Source organism: Carassius carassius, chromosome 34 (genome assembly GCF_963082965.1).
Source record: "Carassius carassius chromosome 34, fCarCar2.1, whole genome shotgun sequence".
In the NCBI taxonomy this organism is placed as follows: domain Eukaryota; kingdom Metazoa; phylum Chordata; class Actinopteri; order Cypriniformes; family Cyprinidae; genus Carassius; species Carassius carassius.
The window spans coordinates 15,389,380-15,410,744 of record NC_081788.1 but is presented as its reverse complement, the minus strand read 5'-3'; the positions used below and the strand labels follow the sequence as shown (position 1 = coordinate 15,410,744).

At 35.9% G+C, this 21,365-nt stretch overlaps 1 protein-coding gene across 4 annotated transcripts in view; it reads left to right on the top strand.

Moving 5' to 3' along the window:
* LOC132114489 (glutamate receptor ionotropic, delta-2-like) overlaps positions 1 to 21,365 on the top strand; it is a 398,065-nt gene that overhangs the window by 257,322 nt on the left and 119,378 nt on the right. For all 4 annotated transcript variants that reach the window (XR_009425331.1, XR_009425332.1, XM_059522629.1 and 1 more), the window contains exons 6-8: positions 3,217 to 3,390; positions 6,540 to 6,701; positions 9,932 to 10,051. Coding sequence is in view for 2 of the 4 variants with exons in the window: in XM_059522629.1 (XP_059378612.1) it covers positions 3,217 to 3,390; positions 6,540 to 6,701; positions 9,932 to 10,051 (456 nt within the window). In the remaining 2 variants the exon portion in view is untranslated. The remainder of the gene's footprint in view (positions 1 to 3,216; positions 3,391 to 6,539; positions 6,702 to 9,931; positions 10,052 to 21,365) is intronic.

The following is a 21,365-nucleotide window of genomic DNA, read 5'->3' as shown; positions in this document are numbered from 1 at the left end:
ACTCTAAAATAATTCAGCATTTTTCTTAGTTGAATAAAGCATTTTTAAAAATGATCCTGCAACAAGAAGACAATGAAGATATAGACCTTGAGCCCATCTGCCTGAATTTCAATAACTTAAAAGTCACTATCTGTTGTAACCTTTATTCATCTCTCTAGTTTTATTTAAAAGGACATTCATTTTCAAATCATTTTGGTATTTTTTTAATAATAAGAGTTCAGTGTACTATGAACTCGTGGCCTAATGGTTAGGGGAAGAGGGGAACTCGTGGCCTAATGGTTAGAGAGTTGGACTCCCAATCGAAAGGTTGTGAGTTCGAGTCCCGGGCTGGCAGGAATTGTGGGTGGGGGGAGTGCATGTACAGTTCTCTCTCCACCTTCAATACCATGACTTAGGTGCCCTTGAGCAAGGCATCGAACCCCCAACTGCTCCCCGGGTGCCGCAGCATAAATGGCTGCCCACTGCTCTGGGTGTGTGCTCACAGTGTGTGTGTGTTCACTGCTCTGTGTGTGTGCATTTCGGATGGGTTAAATGCAGAGCACAAATTCTGAGTATGGGTCAGAATTTGTATGGGTCACCATACTTGGCTGAATGTCATTTCACTTTCACTTTCAAATAGTACTGTGACAAATTCACTCCCCAGTACAAAAAGATGTACTGAAACTTAACAACTTTTTGAAACTGGCTAGATTTGATGTTCAGAAGCTAGTTTTAACCAGTCATGTTTAGGTTGTAAGGAGGATTTTGTATCAGTTTTGTTTTTCCTAAGACAAGAAGATGGTATAAAAATTAATTTGGTATAAAATTTGGGAAAGTCCATCCAACATTTGCTATTCCTGGCTGTGTGTTGCACCAGCTGCTCTTTACACATTTGCAAAGTTAGGGGAAAAGTGAATTTTATGTATGTATGCATTTATGTATTTGTTTGTTTATCATTTAAATTTTATTATAATGTCCTCATTGACATTGTGAGCATTGCCAACTATATTATACCCGACCAGAGGTTGCCTCTGTACAATTAAACTAAATCTAGCATGGATGTCTCAAAAAATAAAAAAATAAAAACAATGCTTAAAAAGTCTAATTTATGCAAGATCTTTCAGCTGGCCAAAAATGTGCAGCTCACATTATCTGATCATATGAATTTGATAGAATATTTTACATTTAAAATCTTTTCTGGTTAAGCAGGTGGAGTGTTTAGTGCATCTGAGGAAAGTTGAATGTCCTCGTATATTAAACACAAAGGCATATGACATGACCTTGACATGTCTCTGTATGGACACGCATTGCTCATGGTTGGCCTTTCTTGACAGCACTCATAGGGAACAAAACAAGCAGCTGCCAAAACCTGAACCCTAAAATTGGGCCATAACCCTGTAGGCTCATATTTGTGTCATTCTAATTTAGTGCTCCTAATTAAGCATCAAGGGCCTTTGTGTTTGTCATCCGGGGGTAGAATAAGCCACTCAGTGTCATTATTTTCAGGTCTGTAAAATCGTGATGTCCTCTCTGCTCTTGAAAGTTATGCAGCACACTGTTAAGGCCTCACGTGCCCTCTTGTGATGCCTTCTAAATAATCCTCTGTCATGCTTAGCATGTTAATTAACAAATGCACAAACACCATTTGACAGTATTCAACTGTTCGTGAGGCAAGATTTTGATTTAGTTTATTCAGAAACCTTAAAATTACCTTTCAGGTAACAGGTTGTTTTGTAGACAACTTTGATTTTAATCTTATTGAAGGCTGAACAGCTTGGACATTCTAAGTAAGTTCCTCATCAGCGTGCCACAGGTTCAGATTTAATGACATACTTCATGAGAGCCAGTCAGCAGCAATCACAGCTTTGCAGGTGAGAATGAAACTCAAAAGTGAAGGCTGTCAGAGGAAACAGCTTGGCCGCTCTGAAGTCTACCTTCGCTGGGGGACGTACCCTGTCCATTCTCATCACATCATTCCCAGCTCACTCAGTTTTCTCTGCCGGTCTGTGGAAAAGATGGCTTCCAGCTAAAATTAGCAATCATCCCTCCCAAGGCTGCACAAGGACAAGCGAGCGCACACGGTCATGTCTTTCTGCCTTCGGGTGAAACTCTGAATTCCCATTCATGAGAATAATTGTAATACTAATAATGATTTTTATGTAGTTAAGTTTCTTGTATTTAAATTGGGCCCATTTTTAGCTGACTGGAGAACATGACCTTGACTTGATGAAAGAGAAAAACTTAACCATGTGTGAAGGTAGTTTAGTTTACTGGTGTCAGGACTTCAAATGTATAATGAAGGGCAATATTTGTTTAATTGGAACTAATTTTCAGCCTTTTTTGTATTTATTATTATTATTATTATTGTTATTATTATTATTATTGTTGTTGTTATTATTGTTATTATTTTTAACCATGGTGAGATTTTTTAACCAGATAAAAACAGTGTTATCTATTTCACTTTATTTAATTTTATTTAAATACATTTTGAATATGAACACTGTTCTAAAATTACTTTTTTGTAATTATTGTACTGTATAATCTGTGTTAAATCTATTATTATTATTATTATTTAAATCATGTCGGTACATTCATATTCTTAATATATGGATTTTGGTGGCATTTTTTTCCCTGTACTCTTCATTGTTTTGTGACTCTTGTCAGTACTGTTAATTTTTAAATGTTTTTGAGATATAATATTTTAGAAAGTTAATCAGTTATGTATTTTATTGTTTTTATAGCTTTTTTTTATTAGTAAACATACCATTAAATTGTTAATGTAATTAACCTTTAATCTTTTGTCAAATGGTCCATGTTAAATAAATATTTTGTAGTTAAAATTCTCCCATTATAGAAGCTGTGTAATTTGTCTATAATTATTATATTTGTTACAGTTATCTATAGTTACCTGTACAGTAATTCAGAAGAAAAGAAAGGTTTATAGAGTTGGTAGTATTTACTGAATACTGAAGTAATGTAACCTAAAAAGATAACATTGTTTCTCTCATTTAATCTTCACCGCTTTTTGTTATAGTTGGTTATTAAGTACATTGAAACTCGTGATTGTTTTTTTGTTTTTGTTTTTTGGACCTAATTCTGCTCCTTCTTTCCTATTCAGCTCTTCTCAGCAAGATGCTTTTTATCTTTCTAGCCTGTTTTTCACTGCACATGGACAATCCCTTTTCTTCTGACATTATTTTCTCTTTCTCTGCACTTTTTTCCTCTCATGCGCTGCAGGAGATTTCAGACATGGATGTGCAGGAGCTGGTGATGAAGTCCATAGGTCGCCTGACCCTGGTGAGACAGACCTTCCCTCTCTCACAGAACACCAGCCAGCGCTGCGTCAGGAGTAACCACCGCATCAACACATCCCTCTGCGACCCCAAAAACCCGAAGGCACAGATGTTAGAGGTGTGATTCATTTCCCCATACTCATAACTCATGCATTCAAGTTAATCATAAATCATTTGCCTTCATTTCCTTTTTTGATTGTGTCCATTAACTGTCATCATTAGCCTTTGAGCTAACGTCCTTAGAAAACTAGAAAATGTCAATGTGAAAATTAGCAATCTTGTTTTGCTGGGTTTTCAGTTCTTTCACTGAGCCTGTGGGTGCCATTTCTCTTATCCAACTAAATGTATTTTCCCACATGTAAATTTACACAAATGACAACATAAATTAACAGATGTGATGTGTATTGAGCCGCATTAATTACTGGTAAACACTGCATGGTATATCAATACACTTTTTTTTTCAAAACCCCTACTCTATATTAATTCATAGTTGTGTGGGTCTATGTTGGTATCAACAAGGAAAATATGTATATATTTTCAGCAGATCCAGATGAGATTGTTGATATTCACAGTGCAGCATAATGATTTTAGTATCTTTATTATTTGGCCATTAAGTAAAAAAAAATGTTCATTACATTAATTTCACAATTCCTTCTTGTCTTTTGAGTGTTCAACAGAGATAGGTTAATAGTTTCTGATTTAAAATTTAGTAGCAAAAATGGCATTCAATTTGGGAAGTTTGCTTTGCCACTTTACAGAGGTCTCTGCATGGTTTTAATACAAATATACAGCATGTAGAATATAAATAAAGATTTTAATTACTTTGTATAATGGTGTACAGAAATTTAAATAATTAAGTAATTAAGTAAAAATTCTGTAAAACATACCTGGATTATATTACATTTTTACAGTTTTTATACTTCTTTCTTTGCACATTCTGAATATGCTTTTCTACAATATATATATATATATATATATATATATATATATATATTTCATAATATTAATCCACACAAACAAATGAGGCTCAACATGCAACATTGTTTGCTTGTTTGTGTATCTTAGTGTCCACATACATTTTGGGGCCACTGTATGTATGGAATTTCATCAAAAGGTAGAAAAATTGTTGTAATATAAAAAGGTAGAAGAGTTGTAATATAATTCAGCAATTATTTTCAGTATGTGAAATATGAGGTGACAGGGGCTCTTCTCTATGTAGAGTTGAATGCACACTGAATAAGCAGGTCATGTTTGACAATAAGGAACCAGTTTTGCTCAGTATTCAGGAGTCCAACCCAGAAGTTTTACCCTGCACTGAAGCATATCACATCCCTCTTTCTCAACGTATATCCTGTCCTGCCTTTAGAATATCCCTTTGCACCTCCCGTTCCCTTTAGAACACCGGTCAGTCATCTTCCCTGAAGAGACCCACTAACTCCTGCACTTCAAACAGACTTAATGGATTTCCCTGGTCAGCCGATCTTCTCCCCCCTGAATTTAACCCCGTCTTTTGTCTGTTTACCCCCTTGGCACTGGCAGCTTTGTTGCTTTGGTGGTCTTGACTCTTCCTGCAAATGCTATATCATGAAATAGCCTTCCCGAAAAAAAACAGCCCACCCAAAAAATGCACTTTGTTTCCAAGACATGAAACATAAATCAATAAGAAAGCCCTTTATGTTTTTGCTCTTAAAGATGAAAAATTACAGCGAATGGGGAAAAGCCACAGAGCTTGACAATGTTGCTTGGTAGTCTTGTGGATCCCTGTCAAGTCTGCTTCTTTGGGTCATTGCTCTTTTTGTTCGGCCATTCTCTCGGTAGATGAAGAGTTGTTTTGTGGGTGTCAGGAAGAGTAAATACAAGCAGCACTGGTGTTTCCACTCTGCGTTGAGAAACATTAGATGAAAGCGTCATTCCTCTCGACTTATTTTCCAGCTTTGAACCCGATGTACATATATTCTGTATAATTGGCAGTTAGTTTGGTGGCTCTCAAAGCCATTGCAACCTCATACCTGCAAATGCCTATTGATGGAGCTAGGGGGGAGTGAGTCCCTGTGCAAAGTTGATGTGCGAGGCCCTCAGCAATTTTTTTTTGCCATAGCAACAAACACAACTTTAACATGCATCTGATCGATTGTGATGCTGTACTCACTGATATGTTTGCTCATAAATCACGGTTACTCACAAGCTCACAAATTGTGAGATCTACTGCATCATCAACATTATAATCATCATCATAATAATAATAAAACAAATAAGTAAATAAGAATGCTATAATAAGTTCTAGGTTTATAATTATATATGAAGAGTTCAGATGCAAAAGCCTTTTTAAGTGCCATCTAAAATTTTCTGCTAAAATTATTTTCTCATCCGTCTGTTTAAGTTATTTTACTTTAATGGGAAAGAACTTACACATAGAATCCTGATAAAAATGCTCATTTTAGAAGACAATTTTATTATGGGAGTGGCTTGATGGAGCGCAAGAGATGCAGATAACATGATCGTGACCCTTAAAAAACTTTAATTAATGCTGTCATGTAACAAATATAAAAATTATAATGTGAAATGTGAAATATGAATTGTTAATTACTACGTTGAAATAAAAATGTAAAGCCTGTACAAATATTAGAAGTCATGAATGTAAATAATTGGGAGTCATGTATTAAAATAAATTAAATAAAAATTTAAATAAAAACTGCACATTTAATTTACCTGTTCTAAAATTTACGTAGTTTTGTTCTCTTGGTTGTTTCTTTATAAAAGTCAAATTTGTCAACCCCTTTAAAACTAACCCATGAACGCGCAATTATCTCAGATAACAATCCAACCATACTAATCATCAACAACAGGTGCATTTGAAGAACTGATTTAGCCAGATCCTGATTAGCATGATGATATCATCTTGGATGTGACATTTCATCCTGGATGTAATAAGCGACGTACAAAGAACTGGCCCCTGGTACCATTGTGCCATTACAATTGGTGTCCCAAGTTAGACACAAACACTAAATCATGCTATAAATTACAGGTATAAAGTGTTTTTTTTCTGATGCTTATAAAATGCTATTGTCTTTCAGTGCTCTTTCAATGTGTGCAGCCTGTTGTCATTTCCACTGTAGAGACCTTTCATCCCAGTTGTACCCACTCAGACATAAATCATTTTCTTGTAAGAGAATATTAATCTGGTGTCCCTGGCTCTCTGTGCTCACGTCGTTTGTTCCTTTTCTTTTTGTGTCTGTGTTTCCCTGCTGCTTTTTGTCTTCTTGTCAGATCACCAACCGCTACATATACGACACGGTGCTGCTGCTGGCCAACACCTTCCACAGGAAGCTGGAGGACAGGAAATGGCACAGCATGGCGAGTCTTTCGTGCATCCGCAAGGGCTCCAAACCCTGGCAGGGTGGCAAGTCTATGCTGGATACAGTGAAGAAGGTACAGTACTGTACAGAGCTTAACAATAAACGTGTATCAGGCTACGTTACAGAACTTTTACCTTGAAGTATTGATTATTGATGTTGTAAAATCTACTGATTTAAATTTATCACCAAAGTAGAGTGCAGTCAGACTATTGAACTGAGTTATTTTTGCCACTTTGAACGGTTATATACACACACTTGTACTGTATGTGTCAAAATGCCAATCTTTGCAAATATCTTCGAATATACTGTTGGTGGCTGTTAAAAAGAATTTGACCCAAAAATGGTTGTCACAGGAGAGTCCTATCTTAAATGCATTGATGGAAGTTACAATGGACATTTATAAAATGGAGCAAATAACAGCATTTGTACATCATAAAATGGAACAATTTGTTTTGCACTGGAAAAATCCTACTGTATGTCTGTCATTCATGATAATCAAACAACAAAAGAGAGAAAATCTCTTACTGCTCTTGACTAAATCACTTTTGTGTCTTTAATTTATTTAATTTTATATATATATATATATATATATATATATATATATATATACTCCATTGAAATCGAGGTCACATGATAAAATGTTATGTGTTTAACAGCTTCTATTTTAGTCTGTTTGTTACACACAGTTATCATATTGGCTGGACTTTTTTTCAGTTCTCTTTTTTGTCATTTTATAGCTTTACAGTGCCAGTCTCATTCACTTTAATTATGTTGAAAAGAGTGAGCTAGAATATAGTATAAAATGTGGCTTTTTGTGTTCCACAGAAGGAAGAAAGTCAAACAGGTTTGGAACAGTGTGAATAATGACAGAATGTTCATTTTTGGGTGAACTATCCCTCTAACATTTAATGGCATGTCATTCAGTACATTGTTAAAACTAAAAAGGCCTGTGAAAGTATTTGCAGGATAAAGGAAAACCTGACCAGGCCAACAGAAAAGGCCTTAAATGTGAGCCCTGCTGTGATTACAGAGATGTGATTGAGAGGGAGTTTGACCTTGGATGCATTTGCATTGGAAACCAACTGAATGTTTGGTTTTTGAGGACTGTGATGAGTCTCTATCTGCGTGCTGGATGGGGAGAGGGGGAATGTTGTGGTACAGTGAAACTCTCCTCCCTTCTGTCTACCTGGTGTACAGCAGGGCCATAGAAATGGCACACTGCCTGGGGTGAGTTGACAGTCTATGTTACAGGGCTAGTGACTGAGTGCTGGTTTAACACCGTGCTTGGTGGGCAATGGCTTTACCCCCCGAGGGATGTACTGTTTCTCCTGTATCCACATGTATCTGATCCTCTCTGCCATCCCACAGTAGAGATATCACCTCATGGCCAGCTCTCACCTCCACACCGCTGCCTGTGTGACAGTCGTATCACAGCAGATAGGGCAATTTATTCAGACAGTGGGTGACCGCAAGAACACACTGGCTCATACCACCGTGGAATCTGCCTAGATTTTAACAACCTCATTTGAAAGGGATGTCTGGGAGAACGGAGCCCAGGCATGTAATGTGTATATATACTGAAATGGTATGGAGTGTTACATACTTATTTTACTCTACATCAGCTGCATAATAGCCCTGTATTCAATTCCCAGAGGACTGTGTGGACTGGAACATTGCTTTTCAGCTTAATTAGGGGAAGTTTGTGTGTATCGGCTTTACAAAGCAGCAGTTGGTGAACTCGTTTGGAAAGCGCTCATCAGCTTTTATAATTGGCTGTCTAATTTGTTCTGTCAGCAGTGGTATTGGTAGAATGAATTTACAACAATTATCTGTCTGTTCATGTTGTCGCTGGGCAGGACACATTTTGGATGTGGGCTGGGGATTTTTGTAAGCAGAATGATGCTGTGGAGTCATTTGTAGTTCAAATTAATGATGAAAAAACAAGAGCGAGGCTCTTTTGCTCATAGAAACAGGAGAGAAAAAAAGGTAGGGACAAGAGTGTCATAATCAGCACATTACTCAAGTTGGACTCAAACACTTATTTTCTTTATGAGCTCCACACTATGATTTGTTGGAGCATGTGCACAAACCACAGTGCTATGCGCTGATTAGAGGCATTGTTATTATAATCAGGGGTGCACATAAGTGGTCCGCAGGTCCGCATGCGCGACCAAAATAAAAAATGTGCAATATAAATATGTACTGACAGCGCATTTGCGTACCGACATGGTTGACAGCTGTTAATGCACAATTACCATTTTAGATCACAAACTGTACTATAAGTTTTATTTTCAACCTGAAAGCATAAATTTAGTCTATGCCTACCGTTTCAAAGCACAATACAAAACTGTGACATTCATCCACTGACGCTCTTTAATCAGCAGCAGCGCTAAATCAGGAAGCACTTATACTTACAAGCCGGCAACCCGCCAAAATAAAAGCCTGCTGATTTTAAGTTTGAATATGATGAAAATGCTTTTGTTTATTTATTTTTAGACGCTTTTTTCCAAAGCGACTTAAAATTGGGGAATACATAGAGCAATTCTTCTTAAAGAGGCAAACAAAGAAGTAGGAAATATTAGCATTTTATTTTTAAGTTTATTAACTATAAAAAAAATGCATTTGTATTTAATACTAGGACTGCTTTTTATTTTTAATAATATCACACACTATTATTTAGTTTATTTACTATTATTTACATTTTTAAAAACTAAATAAAGTGAAATAATATTATAACTATTATTGATTAATTTTTTATAGTTGCATTTAATGGGCCACGCTATATGCAGTGTGAGGACCAAACCAAATCTCAAGGTTCTCATATGAGAACCAGGCTGAAGAAAGTATGTGCACCCCTGATTATAATTATTATAGTTTATTTTTATTTTATCAAAATTTTGCTCCCCAAGGGCTCAAGGTTATTTAAAACACATTTTATTGCTTATAGAAAGTTCAGAAAACATGATTTATTTGAAACATAAATCTTTTGTAGCATTGCAAATATCTATTTTAATCAATTTAATGGTTGCTTTTTGATTAGAAAAAAAGATCCTCCTGACCACATACATTTGAATGGAGTGGATATTAGCTAGTAGTAGATATTTAAAAAGAATAGAACACAAAGCATAAACGCTTTCATAATGTCACTAGTGGGGGGATAATTACACTCAAATATAATGTTTTGCATGCTTAATGTGACTTTTTATGCACATGATTTTTTATTAGTTGATAAAGCCATTTTAATCACATGTCAAATTTAAGCATTTGATTTTATAGATCACTTTGTTTTTGTTTTTTTTACAGGGAGGTGTAAGTGGTCTGACCAGCTTGCTGGAGTTTAATGATAATGGCACTAACCCCAACATCTTCTTTGAGATCCTGGGCACCAACTACGGAGAGGACCGCGGCCGTGGAGTCAGCCGGGTAAGAGACATCCCCCTCAAACCCACAGTATTGGTTTTGACGCTTTCAAAAGCACAACTGTATCAATTCAAAGAACTTTTGGACTTTAATTGATAATCACAGAAGCCTCATGCATTCCATCAGCCTCCCCCAGAGAGTGCAGTTCATCAGCATGCATTGTTTATCAGTTATTCTGTTGTTTGTTCATCTGTTCATTTCTGCTTTGGTGGAGTGAGGAGGTAGTTACGCAGCAGTAATATAAGAGTCATCCCCCAGTGATCTGCAAGATAATTAATCTGTTCTTTCCATTCGTTTGTCGTTAATTGCTTTAGTCATATTTTGGTGTATTTGCTCATTCAAATATTGGTCCTAATCTGTCTCTGTCTTCCCCACGGAATGTGGATCAATTGCTCATGACAGAACAGCAGCTTTGGTGCTGAATAATGTGCGGATCAGGTTTCACTCTCAGATGGGGATTCCCAATCTCCACCCTTTTGGAGAAATAAATTGGACTTGTTTATTTAGCTGGAATAAAATAAATAATTGATTTGTGTCAGTTGCTTGTGGTCAGGGGCGTAGCCATCTTTTCAGAAGTGAGGGGGACAGAAATTACACACACATACATACATTATATATATATATATATATATATATATATATATATATATATATATATATATTTATATATATATATATATATATATATAACATTACAATATAACGTTTCTATCTATATAGCCTACCAGTCAACAGTTTTTGAACAGTAAGATTTTTTTATGTTTTTAAATAAGTCTCTTCTGCTCACCAAGCCTGCATTTATTTGAAATATTTTTACTATTAAAAAAAAAAAAATGTAATTTATTCCTGTGATTTAAAGCTGAATTTTTAGCAACATTACTCCAGTCTTCAGTGTCTCATCCTTCAGAAATTATTCTCATATGCTGATTTGCTGATTATCAATATTTAAAACAGATGAGCACACTTTTTTCAGCATTCTTTGATGAATAGAAGGATCCAAAGATTAGCATTTATGTGAAAAAAAAAGCTTTCGCAACATTATACACTATTCCATTCAAAAGCTTAGAGTCCATATAATTTTTTTGTTTGTTTGTTTGTTTTTTAGCAAGGATTCTTTAAATTGAACAAAAGTGATGATAAAGGCATCATTTTACTAAATATTTATATTTCAGATAAATCTTCTGAACTTTCTATTCATCAAAGAAACCTTAAAAATATTCTACTAAGCTGTTTTTAACATTATCATAATAAGTTTTTTTGTTTTTTAGCAGAATATCAGAATTTGTGTGACTGGAGTAATGATGCAAAAAAAAAAAAAAAAAAAAAAAAAATTAAATCAGCTTTGAAATCTCAATAAATTACATTTTGAAATATATTAAAATAGAAAAGTTAATTTAAATAGGCTAGTAAAAATATTTCAAAATTTTACTGTTTTGCTGTACTTTATCAAATAAATGCAGGCTTGGTGAACAGAAGATATTTCTTTATAAAACATTAACAACCTTACTGTTCAAAAACTTCTGACTGCAACTTTAATTTTTTCTCTAATTTCTAGCTTTTAACTGGCTTAGAAATCTATAACCGCTGGACAATAACAAATAATAATGATTTTTTTTATATACTACAAACACTTTTTTTATCACATAATAAGGCAGAATAGTTTTTATGCTGTAATAATATTTTTTTTCATATACTTTATTTATCACCTGCTGGAGATGACTTGAAAAAAACACATATTGTCGCAATCGTGTCTGTTTTTCTCATAGACTGTATAAAAGGTTTTTCTGTGAAAACAACTGTTTTCATACAATGATAGTTGGACGCTGTTGCCCATATTAGGAGTATTCTGGTATGATTTTCTGCGCGAGAGCGCCTCCGGCTTCGAGTATGAATGAAACACACACTGCAGGAGAGTTTAGCGCTCCGTGATGTTCGTCTCGCCTTCTAGGTCCAAATAAAACATCAGGTCATGCGCAAACTATCCTGTCTCTTTGAGTTTAAATTTTAATTTATTCACACCAGCTCTTGAAAATCTCTATATGAACACACTTGACCGAAAAAGTCCGGGGGATGAATTTCCGTGTTATCAAAAGTGGGGGGGGGGGGGGTCCCCTGCGTCCCCCGCGTAATCTACGCCCCTGCTTGTGGTTACAGAAAAGGACTCTGTCGCACTTTTTAGCCTTTAGGATGCAAACATCTGATTTAACTTTGCTCTCTACAAATTCATGAAAAGGTTATTTATTATGCAGTAGTTAAAAACAAATTAAATGGAAAGTTACTTTCTGGTACACTAGTTTTAGAGTACAGTTTATTAGAGAGCCTAGCTAGTGGAGTTGGTGTAAACACGGTCAGAAATTAACAATCAGCAAATGGCTTTGGTGAGTACATAAAATTTTTTTCATAAAGTCACTTTATGAACTGCAACATGTTTGGGATAGTTCACCCAAAAATGAAAATTTTCTATGTAAACAGAAAACAGCTGTGTAAACGCTCGTTCTGACGACACCCATTCACTGCAGAGAATCCACTGGTGAGCAAATGATATAATCCTAAATGTAAAACAAATTCACATACATCTTGAATGGCCTAAGGGAGAGTCAAATAAAAAAAAAAAAAAAAAAAAAATCATTTTTGCGTAATCTATTCATTTAATGATCTGACCCATACCGGTGTAAGTGATGTGCAAAATTCAAACAGTCTAATAAGGACAACCTCTGAGGAAACTTTACCATCAGAAGTTTGTATATTTGTGACTTAAACAATATGGCAAGGGGAAAAATGTAAATTACAAATGCAATGTTTTTACTTGAACTAAAGGATTTTATAGATCAGACAGCAAACTTGCTGTCAAAGTGCAGATCTGAAGTGACTTGGATCTGATATGAGATGTTAATCAGAGGGTCAGTGATTGTCCTTGAGGATTCTGGTCTGCCAAAGTCCACAGACAACCATCAGACAGGGGTCTAGATTCCTTTAATAATGCCACTTCCTTCCATCCAATGGAACTCACTAAAACCTCACTGCCATCATTCACAAATTAAATTGTCAGATTTTATTAAAGATAATGGTCTCTGACACAAACAGGATCTGTGCTGCACTTCCAAAAGATGAAATTAATCTTTTAAGTACAAAGTAATTACATTTAGCTAGTTTCTTTAATCAGAATGGCTAATTGCCTCAGATGGAAGGCTTGTTATTCTGGGTTCTGCTCACTAATGTTGGGAAAGCCCATGAAGAAATGGTTAGTTTGAGATGGCAGTAAAGATGCCACCTGTGTTCAGTACAGTTACAAATATTTCTGTAGTAATTAAGAACTGATTTGTGCCCTTTTAGCCTGCTTTGTTTCTTTTGCAGTGAGCAATCTGTATTTACACTGGCTTGATAATGTGCAAACTAATAGTATAGATAAACAGAATGGCAGTTCTTCACAAATGTTGTACATATGTTGAAAGCACTTGTATTTTAAACATCTCTCCAATTAACTGCTGTGTTTTCAGACATACACAATATGTTTCAGACTTGTTGACGTTGACCAGAAAATAAAACCTGTTTAAGGTGACCCCCTGCTAACACATTAGCAGTAATTATTTCAGCTTCCTCCTGTGAGGGGAATGTTTTTTCCAACTCTGAAAACACTCTTGAGCGTCTTTCTGAGAGAACATTTATAGTGTTTTCACTCCACATTTTTACAATGTCACAAGGAATTGCACAAATCCTTGGTCTGTTTTCATGTGGTCAGTTGTCCAGAATATCATCAGCCCCTTCTGAACAGGCTTTTTATTGACTTTTGTTCCTAACATAGGGTAATAAGTGATGGCCATATTTCAGCATCCTGCTTTATGTCCTTCCACTGACCCCAGTCTCCATTTCAGAGATTCAAATGGTGGCTGGTGAAGACCGTTTTGATTTGATAAAAAAGATATTGTATACACTGCAATTTTGAGTGAAAAGTTTAAATGAAATTCATAAATGTTTTAATTTCTGCAAAATCCTAAAATTAGTTTATTTCTAGCTGTTATTTCGATTTTGGATCACACTTTTTAGGCCCCTGATACACCAATATAGAGATGTACTGTGTCCATATTTCCATTGTAATGGTTCAAAGCAATCTTTCATAATCAGTTTTACCACCATGGAAGAATTAGTTTTCCACATCATTAAATCCATTGGCAACATTCGGCTCACCTCTCTATATATCAAAACATCTAAACACGACTTCTACATCTTTTTGGGGAAGTCGTGGCCTAATGGTTAGAGAGTCGGACTCCCAATCGAAAGGTTGTGAGTTCGAGTCCCGGGCCGGCAGGAATTGTGGGTGGGGGGAGTGCATGTACAGTTCTCTCTCCACCTTCAATACCACGACTTAGGTGCCCTTGAGCAAGGCATCGAACCCCCAACTGCTCCCCGGGCGCCGCAGCATAAATGGCTGCCCACTGCTCCGGGTGTGTGCTCACAGTGTGTGTGTGTGTGTTCACTGCTCTGTGTGTGTGCATTTCGGATGGGTTAAATGCAGAGCACAAATTCTGAGTATGGGTCACCATACTTGGCTGAATGTCACTTCACTTTAACTTAAAAGCTTCACTGTGGCGTAATTGCTTGATTAGCCATTTCAGCTAATCATCCCTGCTGGGAAACAAAATATTCTTTTCTTTTTGCCTTCATTGAAAAATATTAGAGCAAAGGTCAGGAAGTCAGTAGGGAATGCGTGATGGAGTTTGTGCTAATGTGAAAGTCCACTGAGTTAAAAGATGTGGAAAAATGTGCGAAGAAAAAGACTTCACTGGGAATAGAGAGGTAGGAAAGTCTATTACTAGCCAGCTTAATGTCCAATCAGCATCAGCCAGCCACTCATTAACTATGTATGACCATCAGCAAGCCCCATGGTAGTTAAAACCAACATATGGAGTTTCTAACATCTGCTACATCATTAGCTCATATATATATACAGTACAGACCAAAAGTTTGGAAACATTACTATTTTTAATGTTTTTGAAAGAAGGTTCTTCTGCTCATCAAGCCTGCATTTATTTGATCAAAATACAGAAAAAACAGTAATATTGTGAAATATTATTACAACTTAAAATAATAGTTTTCTATTTGAATATACTTAAAAAAAATAATTTATTCCTGTGATGCAAAGCTGAATTTTCAGTATCATTACTCCAGCCTTCAGTGTCACATGTAACATCATTCTAATATTCTGATTTATTATGAGTGTTGGAAACAGTTCTGCTGTCTAATATATTTGATGAATAAAAGGTTAAAAATAACTGCATTTATTTAAAATAAAAATAAAAATTCTAATAATATATATTCTAATAATATATTTTCTTTACTATCACTTTTTATCAATTTAACACATCCTTGCTGAATAAAAGTATTGATTTTATTTAAAAAAAAAAAAAGAAAGAAAAAAAATTACTGACCCCAAATTACTGACCAGTAGTGTATATTGTTATTACAAAATATTTATATTTTAAAAACATAGCTTCTTTTTTTTTTTTTTACTTTTTATTCATCAAAGTATCCTAAAAAAGTATCACATGTTCTGAAAAAATATTAAGCAGCAGAACTGTTTCCAACTTTGATAATGAATCATCATATTAGAATGATTTCTAAAGGATCATGTGATAATGATCCTAAAAATTCAGCTTTGCATCACAGAAATAAATGATAATTTAAAGTATAATAAATTTAAAAACAATTATTTTAAATTGTAATAATATATGACAATATTATTTTTTTTTCTGTATTTTTGATCAAATAAATGCAGGCTTGATGAGCAGAAGAAACTTCTTTCAAAAACATTAAAAATAGTAATGTTTCCAAACTTTTGGTCTGTACTGTATATAGCTAGCAGATGAGAAGTTTGGGGCTGGTAAGATTTTAGTTATTAAAAAAAAAAGAAGTACCTTATGATCCACAAAAATAGAGTAAAAACAGTAATTTTGTGAAATACTACAATTTGTTGTTGAAGCTCTAAGACTGGCAAGAGCGGAATCCAAATCTTCAGTAGTACTTATCCTGCTTGATCTGTCTGCAGCTTTTGACATGGTTAACCACCAGATCCTCCTATCAACCCTACTGGCAAAAGGCATCTCAGGAACCACACTTCAATGGTTTGAGTCTTACCTATCAGATAGGTCCTTCAAAGTATCTTGGAGAGATGAGGTGTCCAAGTCACAACATCTAACTACTGGGGTGCCTCAGGGCTCAGTTCTTGAACCACTTCTCTTCTCTGTCTACATGGCATCATTAGGTTCTGTCATTCAGAAACATGGCTTTTCATACCACTGCTATGTTGATGACACTCAACTCTACCTCTCATTCCATCCTGATGATCCGACGGTAGCTATTCGCATCTCAGCTTGTCTAACAGACATTTTTTCTTGGATGATGGACCATCACCTTCAACTCAACCTTGCCAAGACAGAACTGCTTGTGATTCCAGCAAAACCATCGTTTCATCACAATTTCACCATCAAGTTAGGCACATCAACCATAACTCCTTCAAAAACAGCTAGAAGCCTTGGAGTTATGATTGATGATCAGCTGACTTTCTCAGACCACATTGCTAAAACTGTCCGATCCTGCAGATTTGCTTTATTCAACATCAAGAAGATCAAGCACTTTCTTTCGGAACATGCTGCACAACTCCTTGTTCAAGCTCTTGTTCTGTCCAGGCTGGACTATTGCAATGCCCTCTTGGCAGGTCTTCCAGCCATTTCTATCAAACCTTTACAATTAATTCAGAACGCGGCAGCAAGATACATTTTTAATTAGCCAAAAAGAATACATGTCACACCTCTGTTTATCAATTTGCACTGGCTTCCAATAGCTGCTCGTATAAAATTCAAGGCATTGATGTTTGCCTACAAAACTACCACTGGCTCTGCACCCATTTGCCTAAATTTGTTACTTCAGACTTATGTGCCCTCTAGAAGCTTGCGTTCTGCAAGTGAACGTCTCTTGATTGTGCCATCCTAAAGAAGCACAAAGTCACTTTTACGGATTTTTAAATTAAATGTTCCCTCCTGGTGGAATGACCTCCCCAACTCTATCCGGACAGCTGAGTCCTTAGCCATCTTCAAGAATCGGCTTAAAACACATCTCTTCCATCTTTATTTGACCCTCTAACTTTAACACTCACTATTCTAATTATATTCTTTAAAAAAATCTAACTACCTTTCTAATCTTTTTATATTCTATTTTCTTTTCATTAATTATGCAATTGTATGTGTGTGTGTGTATGTGTAAAGACCTCTAACACTAGCTTGCTCTATTCTTTTTATATTCTATCTGTTTTCTTTATATTATATTATTTAAAATCCCATGCTACATGTACTGTGTTAACCTAACTGAGACTTGTCATAGCACTTATATATCATTGCTCTTTTTGTTGTTTTTGATTGCTTCCACTGTCCTCATCTGTAAGTCGCTTTGGATAAAAGCATCTGCTAAATGAATAAATGTAAATGTAAATGTAAATTTAAAATGTAAAACTTTTGACTTTTTTTTAGATTAATATATTTTAAAATGTAATGTGTTACTGTGATTCAAAGCTGAATTTGTCATTACGTCTTCAGTGTCACATGATCCTTCAGAAATCATTCTAATATACTGAATTGGTGCTCAAGAACCATTTATTATTACTGTTTTAACAGTTATGCTGTTTTTGTGGAAACCATGTTACTTTGATATCAGGATTCTTTGCTAAAAAGTAAAAAAGAACAATGTAAACAAATCTATTGTAACATTTTAAATGTTATTTTTACTGTCACTTGACCAATTTAATGCATTGTTGCTAAATATAATTAATTTCATAAAAAAAGAAAAAAAAATCTTGTTTTGAACGTTGGGATAGTTTGCACTAGTAGTCAATTCTGGGCTCTCTATCGCCATCTGTGGTTGAATTTACTTGCAATGGAAAAATACTTCAATTTTTGTCAGGTGAATCTGATGGTTTAAACTTACCGTCAAGTGTGTGCCATCAGTTAAACCAATGCCAAAATGAAACCAATGCCAGCTTTAGCTAATGGATTTAACAATACTGTGTGAGTGATAAGAGTGAGATGAGGCGGATCCAGATGCAGAGTATAGGTTTACTAACAAAAAGGACAAAAACGTAACACAGATAAATCAAGATAGCACGGAACAGGAGCAGAACAGGAACAAATGACATAAGCATCTACAAGAAAACATTGCTAGACAAATGAACAAAGAAACACAGAGGTATATATACACAGGCAAATGAGTTAACAAGGGGGGAGGAGTATATGAAACACCACGGCAACAAACAAGGTAATCAGGAGGTGAGCACAGAAACAATGGGAATGGAAAATATTTTCTACAGTGAAGATTCTCTTCCTTCATGACTGTGGTTGCCTTGAGCGAGAAAAAAAAACTGACCTTAGAAGACTTGCAGCAGCTTATAGAATGAACTGTGGTTTGACAAATTTCAGCATCACAAAACTGAGCTTGCGAAGCTAGCAGCGCCTGCATTCACACACTTAGATCATTCTCAACAGTGAGCAACAAAGCATTTAAAACTCTGTTATGTGACTAGGTAAAGGCGGGCCTCAGGGTACAGATGGAATAGTACAGCATGACTTTGAGTGTGTTATATTAATATTTGGAAATGGCCCTGGCACCTTTACGACTGGGTGATGTGCATTAATGTGTTCGCTGATGTTCAAGGCAAGGTTGTTGAAGCGCCTGTGTTAAATATGTGAAAACTGTACAGTGGGGAAAGATATCCCCTCGGGTCTGACTCCCCATTTCCCCCAATTTTCCATTCCATTAGGTAGATTCAGATGTTCTTTGAGAGGAGCTGTCTCGGCCTGTAGGATTGGAAGTAGAAAGAGAGAGAGAGAGCGGACGAGTAAGGCTATCATTGATTTGTGCTGCTTTAGAGAAGTGCACTTTTGTTTTTTTGTTTTTTTGCCACATTTTGTCTAGACATCTCCCTGTAGATTACCAATGTGTTAAATGCCCTGGGTTTCTCTTTTCAACATCAGCCGCTCTTCAATTTTCCAAGAGTAGAAAATATATTTTCCTCTGACATGTGTGACACGAATTGTATTATCATATCGTTAAAGGAGGAAGTGATTGAAAAGATATGGAAGAAGAGCTGAACATAGCTGCACTTTTGTTCGCTGCAGTCCAATATTTAATTATTTGTTCCACATTAGTCCACATTAGAGAATTATCAGCTTTTTTTTTTGCTTTTTTTTTTTTCACCGAAGGCGAATATGTATTTATTGTATTGAGTCCCTCTTGTATGGATGTGAAATATGGCTGGAAGAGTTTTATTTAAGTCTATCAAATATTCAGATCACAGATTCTAGTTGTGTTAATGAATTTAGGTTCTTATATGAATACAATGTCAGTTTGAACCTCTTTTGGGGTAAAAAACAAAAAAAACTAAAAACAACAAAACCCTTTTGCTTGAACTTCCAGCATAATATTTTCACTTTATTTACACTCTCAGGGAGAAAAATAAAATAAAATGTTAAAAATGCTGTCACTGGGGCTGTACCTTTTCAAAAGGTATGCCTTTGTACCTTATTTACCTCTAAAGGTGCTTATATGTGCCTTAGGGTGTGTTCACACTTGTCATGTTTGGTTAAAACCCTGGTGTGATTGTTCTGTTTGTGCGGTTCATTTGACTAAGTGTGAACACTGCCATCTGAACCCTGGTGTGCAACAAACAAGCTGAGCAAGACTAAAAAGATGGGTCTCTGTCCACCTCCAAACAATCTCTGGTGCAGTTCGAATGAAATATGAATGCAACATGGACCAAATACTTATAAACGAACCAAAAACAGGAAGTAATAACAAGATGAGATGCTATGCGACAGGATGTGATGATGCAGAATGATTGGTGTATCCAAAACAATGAGCAGAGCACAAACTTGGAGCAGCGAAGAGGTAAAGTGCCTTTTAAGAGCTCTTTGTGAGTTTGCAGGTGGTGAAAATAAATTTCATAAGTAAACGCAACGAGTGTGCTTAGTCCAGCAGATATCATTAAATGTATTTGACTTAAAGCAGCTCTAAGCAGACCGATCGTTGAATGGGTATTTTAATATCATACACCGATCAGTCTGCACAACGCCGCATTAAGTCGAACACACCTTTTGTTTGGGGTGTTCTGTGAGGTACATCATTCAGCCCGACCAATCAGGTTGTGAATGTATTAGGTTCGGTATCTTTAGGTTCGCTGTCAAAAATGCCAGCGTGAATGCTAAGCGAACCAGAAACATATGTATCATTTTCTTATACATGGAATCAAGCTGGATTTCCAATACATGGAAATCCAAACAAGCTATTTTTCCACAACACATTTCTCCAGATTGTGATGATGCTGTTGTCTCCATCAGAGGTGGGTAGTAACGAGTTACATTTACTTCGTTACATTTACTTGAGTAATTTTTTGGGGTAACTAATACTTTTCAGAGTATATTTAAAGATGGGTACTTTATACTCTTACTTGAGTAAATTTTTGGGGAAAAATCTGTACTTTTACTTCGTTACTGTGGGCGTCGCTCCTCTCGTTACTTTATCTTAATGCAATAAATGTTATAAATGCTTCAGTTTATTCCAAAGGCACCATCTACTTTTCTCTGGGCAATGAGCGATGCCCATTCGCGAATGATTCATTCTTTTGAGTCAATTCTGTTCAAAGGCTTGATCAAACCAATTGGCAAACGAGTGAATTGGTTCATGAATCAGTTTGAATGAGTCGTTCAGATCCCTGCCGCGCGCGCTGAGCGACTGAAGTGGTTCACTCAGAGTTGTAACGTTTAAGAACATCAGCAGCGTTGAAAACATGGCTATGGAACTGCACTGAATAGAAAGCAAATCTGCAAAGGCTATTATTTGCTTGCAATGGAGATCCTTATTAGATGAACACCGCGTGTGCTGTCTACTGCAGGTAATAACTTGGGCTACATTCGATTACAGCCCACGATACCACTGTGACATTAGTTTGTTGTACGTGTGTGGCTTATAACAGAGGGGAGTCAAGTTGAATGCAGCTTCCAAAAGACAAAAAATAGCCGATTAAGATTTTATTAATTTTAATACAATCTCACCGGTGCGAGTACATTCAGCAAGTCATATCATCGGCTGCTAAATTCAGATCTGTGATCGCTTGCTGGCGCTTAGCCAGAGATAGATGCGTTTATACAGCGCTGCGCATTATAACCAATCACACATGATTCTTTTGAGCTTATCAGCTTGGGCCAATCAGATGTGTTCCAATGAGTCATCGCTAAAATGCAGGTGCTTCCTTCACTCGCTCACTGACTGAATACCT